This window comes from Mugil cephalus, chromosome 22 (assembly GCF_022458985.1).
Source record: "Mugil cephalus isolate CIBA_MC_2020 chromosome 22, CIBA_Mcephalus_1.1, whole genome shotgun sequence".
NCBI classification, from domain to species: domain Eukaryota; kingdom Metazoa; phylum Chordata; class Actinopteri; order Mugiliformes; family Mugilidae; genus Mugil; species Mugil cephalus.
Window position 1 is genome coordinate 16353535 of NC_061791.1, and position 13548 is coordinate 16367082.

The window sequence follows — 13548 nt, forward strand, 5'->3', positions numbered from 1 at the left end:
GCCGATGTGGTACCTCTCTGTCTTCCTTCCTGAAAGCCGTTGTGATGTCCCTTGACAAAGATAATGGGTTTGCTACGCTGAATGTGTCACTTGTTTCTATATCGCAGATGGAGCCGAGATGTCGTAGGGAAATGTTTTCTTGGGTGTAGAACCTTTAATATGTTCCATTTAGTCTTTAATGTCTTATAAAGACAAAACAAAACAGAACAAAACAAATAGAATGATAGTTTGAGTTTTTTTTTTGTCTGCAAGAGAACACAACAGTAAACATCAGTCAACAGGAGGGCGTCGCATAATGGAACTTCACAAAACGACCAAATCGATACCAGAAGCTGATCCCGGAACAACCCCTTTCTTGGTCTTTTATTTCCCCAGAGTTTCTCTTCAGCACTTCAACATAAAGGTCAGTAATGGAGACAGATTAAGAGGTGAGGATATATTTAATACAAGTGCGAGGGGCGTATGAATAAAGACGAGGAATACAGTCCTGTCCTGCAATGATCCATGTCCCATTGACAATTTCATTGATAAAACAAAGCTAAGTGTTCTTCAAAATGTTTCAGTGCATTTCCAGTGGATGGATTACAAGGAGTTGTTCAAATTAACCTGGCTGGTGTCCTTGTTTTTCCACGAGAAAGACAGTCTTTTAACATCCCATTAGTTCTCATAAACCACAGACTCAAGATGCGAACCAGGGTGAAGGTTTGATACGGGGGTAAAGCTGGAATTTCTGGTCGCTAATGGGTTTTCTTAGCCTGGACGCAGTGCAACTTTTCCTTCAACACAATTTTTTGTGGTGGAAAGTGAGTCTGGAACACCTCAACTGTACTTATAATGCCAAGGCAAAGGTCAAGGCCAGGTCAATCAAATCGTTTGGATGGACTATATGCAGTGATGGACAGAGTATCGGACCTCCTAACGCCGCCAGGTTTTTCAATTTGTTTACAAAAAACGGCTTCTGTCGGAGGAGCGTGCCGTTTAGATTCCACTGTCACATCTATTGAGACAGATACTGATGGTGAAATAACTTTATAGGACAAAGACTACATTGCTACTCTGGTTAGTTGTAGGACGTCACAGCTGTGCGCAGAGATTTTTTTGAATCTGAATCGGTTGAAACACGCCCAGGAGTTACTTGGATAAGTGTTGAAATGTCCTCAAAACTGACAGATGCCTTTGTCCGAGCTCGAGAATCTTCACAGAAAATTCTTTGTGTAGTTCTCTGTCTCAAATGCTTCATATGGAGCATACCTTGCCCAATCATCAAGAAAAGTAGATTTGTAAATTAAATTTCTGTTCATAAGGATGATTTTGTCTGGTTTTATTTTGAAAAACATGGTGCAATAAACACTTCTATGAGGCAGATACTACAGAAAACATGTAAAGCTGATCATGCATTCCGAAAGCTTCGTTTCTCCTTGCCAAGAACCAGCGTTGCGTATCATTCCCTAATATACTGAGCGCACTTCTACAGCGTTCTTATGCAAAAATCTGAAAGAAAAAAGTTGTGAAGTACATTAATTTCTGCTGGAGAAACTACTTCTCCTAATTTGTCCTTTTACATCACTTCAGCTAGAAAGCTTTTGATTTTTTTTTAGTGGAAAGCAGCTCTACTTACTGAAACGTGTAAAGAAAATTAGGCCTTAAGCCCCAGGAGTTTTCAATCTAACCGAGCATCTGCTGCATTTACTAGTTCAACGAGAAGCACATAAAGCATTATATAAAGACTCAGCAGTAGCGTTATTGCAGCAGAGGGATATTAATGATACCTCACTGTCTCCCCCAAAAACACAGAACAATGCTCGGTGACTGAACTCAGCAAACTCAGAGCGAAACCAAATAATACCAAATGTCATGAGCAATGTTTTAGAAAGAAAACAGGGCAACACTAAAACATGCTCCGGAGCAAAGAAAAAAATAAACTGAGATCAAGAGTCAAGAAATGTGTCAGCCCCTTTCCTTCACCTCCTACAGTACAGCGGAACAACGGCGGGCTGTTCAGAGATGCTGATCCACGCCTTAGAGCAACGCTGTGGCTCTGCCTGAGTGAACTCATTATACCGCAGCCAATGGATGGTTCTCAGCCCAGAGCCCAAGCTGCCATTCACTGGGCTGAAACAGATGTACAGTAGCTAACACATAATACCGAGTCAGAGAGAGGAAGAGGGAAGAGAGCACAGAAATGGCGAGAGTCCTTGAAAGCTAATTACAGTTTAATTCTGGCCAGATTTCTCCTCTGTATGTAGTGACAACTTGGAAGGAATTTAATGTCAATGTCTTGCAGAAAATTGTAATGTCAGAGTAAATTGGGCCGCTGACGTTTCTAATCACAAATTTTGTCATAATTAGCATACGAGTCAGGGAGCCATGGCCAAAAATGTGTCTCGAAAGGCTAAATTCCAACAGTTTCATCCTTGAATCCAAGTTGATATTTCAACCAAATACAAGTGCAATCTAACAGAAAACACAATGCCTCTGTTGCAGAGGCATAACAGCTCTTCTGTGATGCCCGCACAAGTGCATACAGGACAGAGGCAAAAGCGCTATCAACAGCAGCTCCAGCGCTGGAAGCTTTCCTAAATTCAGCCAATGAGGAACAGAAAGGATGAGACTGATTGATGAAGACATTAAAAGAAAAGAGCGTGAAAAAGAACAAAGGTAAAGAGTGAGCGAATGCAGAGGGGGTGGGAGTCAGAGGAGATAGACACTCTAGTTGAAAATGAGGGATAAACAGTGGGAAATGAGAGAGAGGTTGAGGCAACTGAAATGGAAATCAGAGGTGGTCCCTTTTATCGCAAGATTCTTTCATCTTCAAAAATACACATTGGGTGATGCAGCGGCAAAATGAGGCCGGAGAGGGCAATGTGACGAAATGTCTGGATGGCGGTTTTGCTTTAGACCTACAACCTGCCAGGTAGAGAAGAGGAAAGAGGAGCTGAACTCTGTTCTGTTCCCTATCCAAGGTTTGGCCAATCAGTTTGGGGTGTACTGGCAACTTTCTTGATCTCATGTCTACTTCTTAAAAGATTCCCTTCCATTTCAGTGCAAGGCATCTGGCGCGGCGCATCTGGCATCCACACTGCAAGTCAAAGCCACATCAGGCTTATTAAAAACGGTAGAAAGATGCCGCAAATGGGCAGGTGGCCGACAGACTGTCAAACATCACCCTCTGCTGCTAACAAGGAGAACTTGAAGAACCATACGGACATTTACCACAAAACACGTACACTGTCTCTGATATCCCGGCCGCTGATTTATTGCGGCCTTATTGGAAAGATTTTAGCGGGAGGAGACTGGAAGCAATTAGGCGAGGGAAGGGGAATAGGGTAAAGGGCGCTGTCTAGAATCAAACTTGCGCCACTGCCTTCATCTTGTATTATATAGCTCATTTCTACCTACAGTATCGGTCCTCAAAGAACTTTACAGATCCATTGACACATACTTTATGTCCATTTGGGTTCGGTGTCTTGCTCAGGGACCTCTGGTTCGTGGACAATCCGTCCTACATTGTTACTGTTCCAGTACAACAATTGTGCATTGATTACAAGTCAATAAGCAGACTCCTGAAACCATCAAAACAAAATTTACCGCGGACTTGACGTTTATTGAGATGGATTCTGCACATTCAGTTTGTATTAAAACAAAAGTTGCAGAGAATAATTTGTGATCTGGAACTGTTCACTTAAAATGACACAGCAAAAGATGTCGGTAAAAATAATGTGAATGTGAATTAATGAGCAGAATCTTTCATATATATAGTATGACAGACGGAGACAGACATATATTTATTTTCATTTTAGACCTGCTAAAACGCTTTGGCTTGCAGGGACTTGCGAGGAGACAACTGTGATTAAAAATAACCTCTCAGATGGCAAGAACGCAATTAAATGTGACAATCAGGCCTGTGTGAATGAAAACCAGAAGGCAGCAGAGGAGTGCTTGAAGCGTCACCGCTTGCTGACCTCTAATATAAGTGATTTGCTTGTGCCGTGCGCGTGTATCTTCATCTGTGTGTGCAGGAATTAAAAAGCAATTTCTGCAATGCAGCAGCGAGTGAGGTTTGTTGTCAGTGATGTGAGAGGGCAGATTACCACCCATGGGGCTGGAGTTGCTGGCTGCAGCATTTTTGCCATTGCTCAGTGGTGGCTGGAGAAGAATTATTTGCCAACACGCTGGTTCCCACTGCCTCTGAGCTGGAACAAATGCTGCGAGCATCAGACAGCTGAACCGGGGGTGCACATGCAGCATGTGCGGGTAGATATGTAGCGCATGTATGTAAACACGCCTTTGTATCTGCCTGGTTTTGGTCATACATTGGTATATATGCACATTATCCGCTGTAAATGGAAACATAATTATATTGTACTGTTATTGCAACCGATACCACCTTACGGCAACGTCGTACGCCTCCACTCATAGAATCTAGGGCTACAATAAGTAACCAATGTAAGCCGCAAAGGTAGGTGACGGCAAGAGGTTTCGGGAGCTTTAGATTACTCCCACCTGGAGGACATTGAGGTTTCAGCTCAGGTTTGATTATACTAGCTCTACTGCTAGAGCCACTCACAACCAACAGGGTTTATCCCTGAAAAGGCCTGGCACACAACAGGCAAGAACTGGAAGGGACATGCGAAAATACACACTCACTTGCCAGTTCACTCGGAATACTGTCAGGTGCTGTAATTTGGTGGTCCTCAGTGTTGGACAAGTGATTAGAGGCGCAACTTTGGGACCGAAGACTGAGCCTAACCGAATCCCAAATTGCTCCCTGAGCGCTGCACAAAAGTGGCAGCCCGCTGCTCTGGGTGTACACACGACTGTGTAAAGAATGGATGGGTAAAAGGTAGGATGAATACAGTATTAATTATTAGTGAAAACACTAGAGTCTCCTTCTCTTCTATTTTGGGAGCTGGATTAGAGATGGTCCTAATTTCAGTATTTGGAAAACATTTAATGCACTCACAGAGGAGTTACAAATAGGTTTAAGCAACTCCCTCGACGCCATATCAAACCTTTACAGTTCCAGACTCCACCTCAGTGAGGCAGCCCCTCTACCTCATCCTCTTTTTGTTATGTGTGTATTTACTTTTTGTCAGTTCACCCACTTTTTGAATGCAGCCCTGAGGCTTTAATTACCAACCTCTAGCTCCTAACAGGAACAGTGGCGTGTTTGTATTTTCTCCGAAGACCGCGTTCTGCATTAGACAGGGATGGGCGGGAGGATGGATACATTTACATTCTTTGTGTACATATCTGCGTCTTTATATTTTTATATTAGGTCTGAAACTTAATAAGGAGTTTGGAAAAAGAAGTGCGCTAAATCCTCCATGACTGGTCTAATGTTCAGAAAGTAGGTCACTGAACCGGGTGATCATTTTGAATGTAGTCTGTGGTGCTGTTGAATTGGATTGAATTAAAAACTTAAGTGTTTCTGTTCTTTAGCCAAGCCTGTCGTCAAAATGTCATGACATCTGTCAGTACAACACAACTCAAGATGGTTTGTTAAAAACGTAATGGTGAGCAGCACAATGGGCATTTAGCACATTAGACAAGGAATCTTCCTCCGCAGTGAGGTGCTGGTTCAAAACGCCACAGAGGAACAGCTACACCCTGCCGAGGAATCCTCGAGCGCAAAATCCCTATCAGTTGTTCTCCGTACACTTGACCTCCGACCCCTCTCTGGCATTAACGGAATATCATGGAACAAAAATAGACAACCGGGTGCATGCAAAAAGCACCATCTGAAGAACATAATACAACATGGCTAGCGTGACAATTAGCTTACCCACTAAAGTAAAATTAACTTGCCGTATTTACCTTGTGTTTTTCTTCTGTGGTGAGCCTATTCCACTGTGGCCCGGAGGACTTGCATATCGTGCTGTGAGACTGAGGAGAGAGCAGAGGAGATGAGGGAAACACCGTTAACACGGTTAGATGAGGAATGGGACCAGCATTTTTGCCTGAATTTTCTTAACCCGTGTCATAATGTAATAATAGGAGTGAGAGGAGGCATTCAGATGTAGCCACCGAGAGAAAGAAAGAAAAAAAAGAAAGAAAGAAAGAAAGAAAGAGAGATACCCAGGGAAGGGAAAGAAGAAGCACATGGCAAACACTGAAGCATGCCAAAGCACATTTCTTTGATTTCTCACATGATGGCTCACACATGTTAGTTACCACACGCGCATGACTAAGCCAATAACATCTCTCAATCCGTTTACGGGGCGGCTGACATAAAACGGCCCGAGAAGATTTCACAAAACAATTTGTGGTGGCATCGTTTGCAGGAAACCCACAAATCACGCAACGCACGAGGCAGCGGCGAAGGAAATGCCCACAGCACCACTCACCAGCGTTAGTCACTCACAGAGATGGGAATTACTGTGACGCTACACAATGTTACACAGGCCGCTCCATTCATGTTTGACAGGAAGTAGTTAATCTACTCGTAGAGTGGTTTTTAAACAATGGTACGCGCTTAATGATCATGTGTGTATCCCGTAAACAATGGGAGAGTCAAAGTGGCCAAGTTGTTTTTCCGGTGTGTAAATGTCCTGTGTGTGGATTTCATGACTCTCCAGCCATGTGAGGATTTCTCACTTGTTGCCATAAGTGAACAGAGCATCTTTTGAGAGTTAGCCCCTCTCTCAAGTAGATACATTTCTCTTTTAGCCCGCGAATGCCAAACATTGCTAAACATTGCTTACAGCTGTCCTGTTCCTAAACAAAAACCATTAACAACAATGGTGTCCTTTTAATTTGAGCCCTTGAGGAAAAACGAGTTGTTGATGGACATTGGAGCTAACTGCTAGCCATACCAACAAACCGACATGTAGCCTTTACTGCTACTTTTTCACTCCACAACCAACTAAGGGAATGATAATAATAAGACACAATAAGAGAAAGCTAAATACAATGTAAATGTCACATGTGGACTGTAGCATTGTGCCAAACTGGGCTTATGCTACGCTACATTGTTAGCTAAGTAGCAAACTATTTTTTAAGGTTCAAAAAATAAAACAAAATACTATCATATGTACATTACACTATATATTGCTAAAAAATATAAATAAAATAATATAACAAATGTTCTTTGGTTAGCGTTCATTAAAAGAAAGACAAGAAAGGGGGTGCGGTAAATTCTGCGTTCAAAGAATGACATTCAATAGCAGTCATTCTTTGAATGTCATTCTTTGAATGCAGAATGACATTCAATAGCAGTTTTTAGTTAGTTCACAATTATTCCAAACAAAATGCTTACTACACTTGAGGAGTTTGTGTTATGGAAAACTACAACTACATCTAACCCTAGCCCTATTCTACTGCACCTCACGAACAGGCTAAATGTAGAACAAACCATTTCATCTAGCTGCAGACTCGTACATTTACCTTAACTTTAATTGTCCAATCAGTTCCCCTTGAGGACGGAAGCACAGAGCGGCAACATTTCAACTGCAAACTGCAACACTCTCTTAAAGTGTCCTCTACAACGCTCACGCCGAGCCGTTGAGCTGGGCTTCAGCTGAGGAAAAGAGGAAGAAACAAACACCAGCGGTCTGTTTGGACGTCCTTCTTTCCTTACGACGGGGAACAACTCACTCTCTGTTTTGCGTCTGTGGGCTGCTGCTTTGGCGTTGGTGAGGGAAAGTGGACGACATAGACAATAAACTACCTATGCTGAGTGACTGAGTGACGCACGGCTGTCACGACATCTTATTTTATGCTCCCTTCGCCTCAGCTTGCCTCATCTTTAAATGAAAACTGACTTTAAACAAATGCCAAGGTCTTTGACGTTACACTCTTACATATTGATAATACAGCTGACACAGAATATAAAGTGAGCACTGCAGAAAAGGATCGCAAGGAAACCAAGGGTACGTATTGCACAACCCCAAAAGACTAGGGTTCAGTACAACCATACCAACTTTTATAAAATCTGCCGCTGAGCATTTTGGAAGCCTCTGTTATTCCTATATGAACATCTGTGATGCATAACTGCAATGAGAAATGGACTGAGGCGGTACGCTGAATAAATTTCATCATTCTGTAGAATCATTCTCAAACTTGATGTTGAAATATTGCGGTGTTCGCGCTGGTATTCAACTAAAACTGTGAATAAAAATAGATGAATGAAGTTGAAATAATTGTGAGCAGTTTTGCTGGAAATGTTGGCCATATCTCACAAAAGAATTTCTTCTTCTTTTGTTATACAGTATTTGTAGCTTGTCAGCAACTTCTCTGCACTCGTCTAAAACAGGGGTCTTCAACGACCCCCAAGCTGAGGAGAGATTAAGTAGGGATCTCCTACCGACTATGTGTTCTATATTAAACTCGACCTAGTGCTAGTTATAAATATACATTATTACTAAAATATGTTGGATTCACGTTAATGTGTGTTTAAAGGAATTTCACATAAAAAAAATCAACCTAAGATTTTGAGACCCCCCTACAGTGTGTTTTGTAGCACATATCTTAGCCGATCATTTCATTTGGCATCCAAATAAAAGGTTAAGTTTCTTTGATCAGGCTTATTTCAGTCAGGTTGAAGAAATATTGCTCCTGTACCACTCAAAGGACTAGGATAATGTAGCTGGACTAATTTTTAATGCTATGGCTCTCACACGTATAGGGAGTGGTGTTCCTACATCTACACCACTCCCTACAGAGAGTTAAATCCACTGTAAACCACCTGCAGATCAAATGCAGAGTCTCTGTACATTTCTAATTGACCTTGCAGGTATTCGCGTTATGCTAACAAGCCCCGACGCAGAGAGCAAAACGCAATTATAGCAGCGAGCTTCCCATGTTAATAACCAGCTATATGATACATGACACGCTGCTTAATGATATCTGGCAACTAAATGTGTTCACCTTAGCGCATGAATATCCCCAACAACATGGACCATTTCATGTCCCATTAGTTTAGTTTAGTACTACATTAAACATTGGAAATGGTCCTTAGCGCACAGAAAAGACAAGCTGATAAGATTAATGCAGCCTGTCACACACTGTGTTTTCTCAGCGCTACAATGGTAAAAGGGTTGAGCTTTGGCCCCTTTGCTTTCTTTAAGTCTAGTCTTTCTTATTGCTCACAGAAAGAAGGGCAGTGCAAGTCTGTTAGCGTAAAGACGACAGAGACAACAGGAATCTGAAACAAAGTAAAATAAGCACAAGAGCAGCTAACAGTTGTAACCGAATACCGTGTAGACAGTGAAAAAAAACATAAGTGACTTTGTGGTGCGAGTTTTTCCACCCCAACACCCATCTTTTCCCTCTCCCGTCACCTCCAACTATATAAAATGCAGTGAAACATGAAGGTAATGGTATAGTCCCAGGCCAGGCGTTCTTATCCAACCCACAACATTTAAGATCTTTCCGGTGTGGAAAAACAAAACACCAGACCCCGTGAGGGCAGGATCTAGAAATGAGTATCGGGTGGCGGCGGTGGTTTTTGAAGAGTGGAAGAAGGGGGCGGCGGGTACAGTCTGTCAGTTTTAATCAAATGCAACATACATCAACAAGACCTCAGTTTAACAGTCCACGACACTGCGGAGCACATGCACGTGCAGGCAATACTGGATGTCATCACTGTCCTATTAAAAGTGAGTAATATCAGTTTCAGTTTGATTGTAGCCAGAGAAGTCTGAGACGAACGGATGGGTTGGACATCCTGGCACTCATTCACTTGGGCCACTTTGGTGACAGCAGGTCATCTGAGCTTTGCATCAAGAGCCAGATCTGCTCAAACAGCAGCATGTCGATATTACACGACTTGATTCAGCAGACACGTAAAGGATGACACATTTCCATCAGAGAATGTGCCCAATTTACTTCCAAAAAACAAACCTGAAACAACGGCAACTCGACGATATCAAGAACATCTGTGGTGGTACCCACCTAAAACTCACTTTAACAAAACTTTAAGAGCCAGAAACTCCAGAGTCAAGATGTGAACAGGGGTGAATCAGGTGGTGAACACCTACATCTCACATAAATATCACAGAATAACACATTAAAAATCTAAACACTGCACCAGTTTGAAGAAACTTCTTGGATGATAGGCAGAATGTCTTCAGGAAACCCAGCTCAGCTATAATTTTTGGATATACCATGACCCGGTTGACTAAGAAACTGACTGAGACAGATACACGTCTAGTCAATATTTGCAATGACGGTTATTAAGCAACTGTTCCTTAGAAACATGCTTCATGTCATTGGTGAATGGAAGGTTTAGGACCATGAACGATAATGAACCTCCACTTTTCAAGTCCAGGAAAAGAGCTTTATTGCAAGTCAGATGAAATGCAAACTAGGTCATGTGTCATCCAACTGAACACTGACCTAGGGAACTAAAACCACTTGGCCAAAGGAAATCAACAGTGACTCTCAGAGAAACAACTATTCAAACAACTATTTGTTGGTACTATTCCACCCAAGACCTCCACCCACAAATGTATATCAGTAATGTGCAACTCACTTATTTGCATGACTACAAGAGGTCCAATCTCATGAAAACTAAAACATGGGTTATTTTGGTGGACTGAACCAGATGAAAAAGTAATAAAATGGATGAATGCATGCAGTGCAAATGTCAATGTAATACCCTATTCATCAAATAAACTGTTGACAAGACTATTTAATGACTTCAACACAAACGTCTTACCGGACACCCCACGGAGAAAATCAAGAAATGAATCTGTGACACAAATTCATTTTTGCCGTGACAGTCTAAAACAACATAATTAGAGCCAAACAAACCATTTACCAGTTCATGTTGCCTCTGACACTAATCCATCCTCCTCATTAAAACCGTGTGATTTCCAGAAAGATCCAGGTCAGACCAGTCCCCGGGAAACTACCACACACTCGCTGCGCAAGCTACAACTGTACCTATGAGACGAGTCAGTCTTGGCCAGGCTGTTGGCTCTCCCATATGGCAAACGGCTCTTCCTGTCGCGAGACATGGCGGTGGGCAGGCGTGAGGAGCGCCATACCATGGGGTCAACTTGTTCGCCCCGAGACATGATGAATTAAAGAGGCAGGGTTAGCTGTTGCCCTGCCAGGCCCGGGCCCCCCTGCCTTCTAGAGCACTGAAAGCCTCCTGTGGCTCCAGGCTGTCGCGTTCTGTCCAATGGGTGGGAGTTTCCCTTGAATACACACACACACACACACAGTCACACAGATCTCATCCACTGCCCCAGAGACACCAGTTAGACCAGCAGGTGCTGTCTATAGAAAGCTCCCCATACCACAACTGTAGATGTGCAACGGGACAAATGTGTCTATCGCTGTAAATCTGCAGGAGAGATGTAATTTAAAAACCTTAGTGATTCTTTAGTTTCAAACTTCCAGCCCTTCGGCTTATCTTAGATTTTATAACATCACTCAGACGTGCTCAATCTTCAGTGTCGATGGAAGCTTCAAGCGACGCACCATTGTGGAAAATTAGGAAATAAAAAGAATGCGTATTAAGAGCTTTAATTACATTTAGGAGGTCTGAATTGTGGGTAAAAAGGAAGATGTGTCTGCACCAGCCAGGCATGAAAGCTCAAACAGAAGAAAATTAAAAGTCTTTAATCTCATTATACAATAGGAAACGTGCAGAGAAAAGAAATCTAAACACGATGCTATCAGCTTGGGTTAAACACAACGCCTAACAAGTAAAAATGCAACAAGTAAGATACAACCACAGAATTATAATGAAGATTGGGAATAAGGCTGTATTGACACCTATGTTTTGTTCTGGGATTAATACGATACGATATGTTCCAGAGTTGCAATTTACCGTGATACAGTTTGTGTTCACAGGGTAAATAAGACAGTTCTGTTCTGACAAACAGTTGTACGCAAACAGTTTTGGTCATAATTTTGTGGGAAATTTGGATTTCAGGAAATAATCAACGGGAAAATGCAGCATCAGCAGACTATATGGCACTTAGATTTAATGCCATTGTGAAATGCACCACTATCTATGAATAACTTGTTCAGTTTGGTCAAGCCAGACTCCTATAAAATGAGATGCACTCTGGAGGTACACAATGAGTTATTCACCCAACAGTTCGTCTTCCAAAGAATCATCAGCTAAAATGTTTGGTTATATAATTATAAGCCTAAACATAGCAGGTTGTACTCCTCTCTTGTACTGCAAGTGGGACCCCCTCCATGCGAAGCTGTCCTCACACCGGTTCAAACAAACTCACCGGACACACTTTAAAACATATATGTTTCCTACATTTCTTGCTCTACAAAAAGTAAAATCTACCTTCAAATCTTGGAGAGGTGTCATAAATTTGTGATATTCACAGCATCTCATAAATTTAAGCTATGAGCATTATTGTATCATCCCCTCTGAGGAAAGGGCCTGTGCCTCTTGCATGACTTCAGATATCTTCCCCTTAAAGACTAATGTTATTAAAATGTTTTTGCATCTATCACACATCTGTGTATTCTGTTGACTCCAGTTCACAGTCTAATTAACACATTCAAATCCCTCTGAAGACACCCTGGTTATAAATATGAGTTTGAACATGAACATGAATTAAGCGAATTTGAAAAAAGAGAATTTGTGAATAAAAGATTTAACACTGGTTGGCTGCAGATATTCATGTGTGTAGGTATTTATTTAACCAATTTACTGAGCTGGGGAAGGAAACAAACAACTATAGCTTAAGAGAATACTGGAGTATTGTGGACCCTATGGCAGAAATATGAGAGTTATGAATGTAACCACAGTTCTATGAATTCCCTATCTCTGGAGGTCAGGAAGTATGAAAGAGGATCTAGGAAGCATCCAAGAAAAGTTTCCGCTGCGCCATATGGAAAATACATTCTGCAGTAAATGAGGAATTGCAGCCTAAAACAAGAAAGTGATTGATGATGAGGACAAATAAAGATTATGGTTTTACGTTGCCTCTTTTAGAGACTGCTGAAAGAAGTGAAGGAACTGAGAGTGACGATTGTGTTCGTGTCCAGCGGTTTAAAAAATGTTTGTCTGCCCAGCACAAGTTTGTTAATGGCTAAAATTTTACATTTTGCCGGCAATTTGGTTCAACTGCAACACATAGGTCATCAGCATCGGACGTTTAGGTCACACACCCACAATCATCTGGCTCACTCTCATCCCACCGCGCTGCACAAACACTGTCATCTACAACAGGACAAATTACTTCTAGCCGCCGTTAATAATGTATGTGACGAAATGACAACCACATCCTCCATGCTTTTCTGGTTTTTCTTCCCCCAGATTCAGTGTCCACACCTGTACACGGTCTCTTGGGCTGTAGAGGGAGGCTGGATAGCCCAGACGCCCCTCCAAAAACTCCAAGATGAATGTCTTACTTTATCACAGACAGACATGGACTGAGCTTCTGACCTCCACCAAGGCCTTCAACCTTCAAACATGATTAACGTATCATCCCAGGGGAGTGACACATTACTAGAGCTGTTGACAGTGAATGCAGAGGGTCTGTGTAGAAATGAACTTCATAGATGACTTCCTTGAAATGACTTCAAAGGTTTTTCCCTTAAATATCTCTCAGATGGATCTTGGTT

General features: G+C 42.1%; 1 protein-coding gene across 14 annotated transcripts in view; it reads right to left on the bottom strand.

Annotated features, from left to right (window-relative positions):
- nav3 (neuron navigator 3) overlaps positions 1-13548 on the bottom strand; it is a 407174-nt gene that overhangs the window by 88500 nt on the left and 305126 nt on the right. For 13 of the 14 annotated variants that reach the window (XR_007111316.1, XM_047575822.1, XM_047575819.1 and 10 more), the window contains one exon: positions 5818-5886. Coding sequence is in view for 13 of the 14 variants with exons in the window: in XM_047575822.1 (XP_047431778.1) it covers positions 5818-5886 (69 nt within the window). In the remaining variant the exon portion in view is untranslated. Of the gene's footprint in view, positions 1-5817; positions 5887-10762; positions 10916-13548 lie in introns of those variants that run through there. The other variant, XM_047575825.1, reaches the window with a different exon arrangement.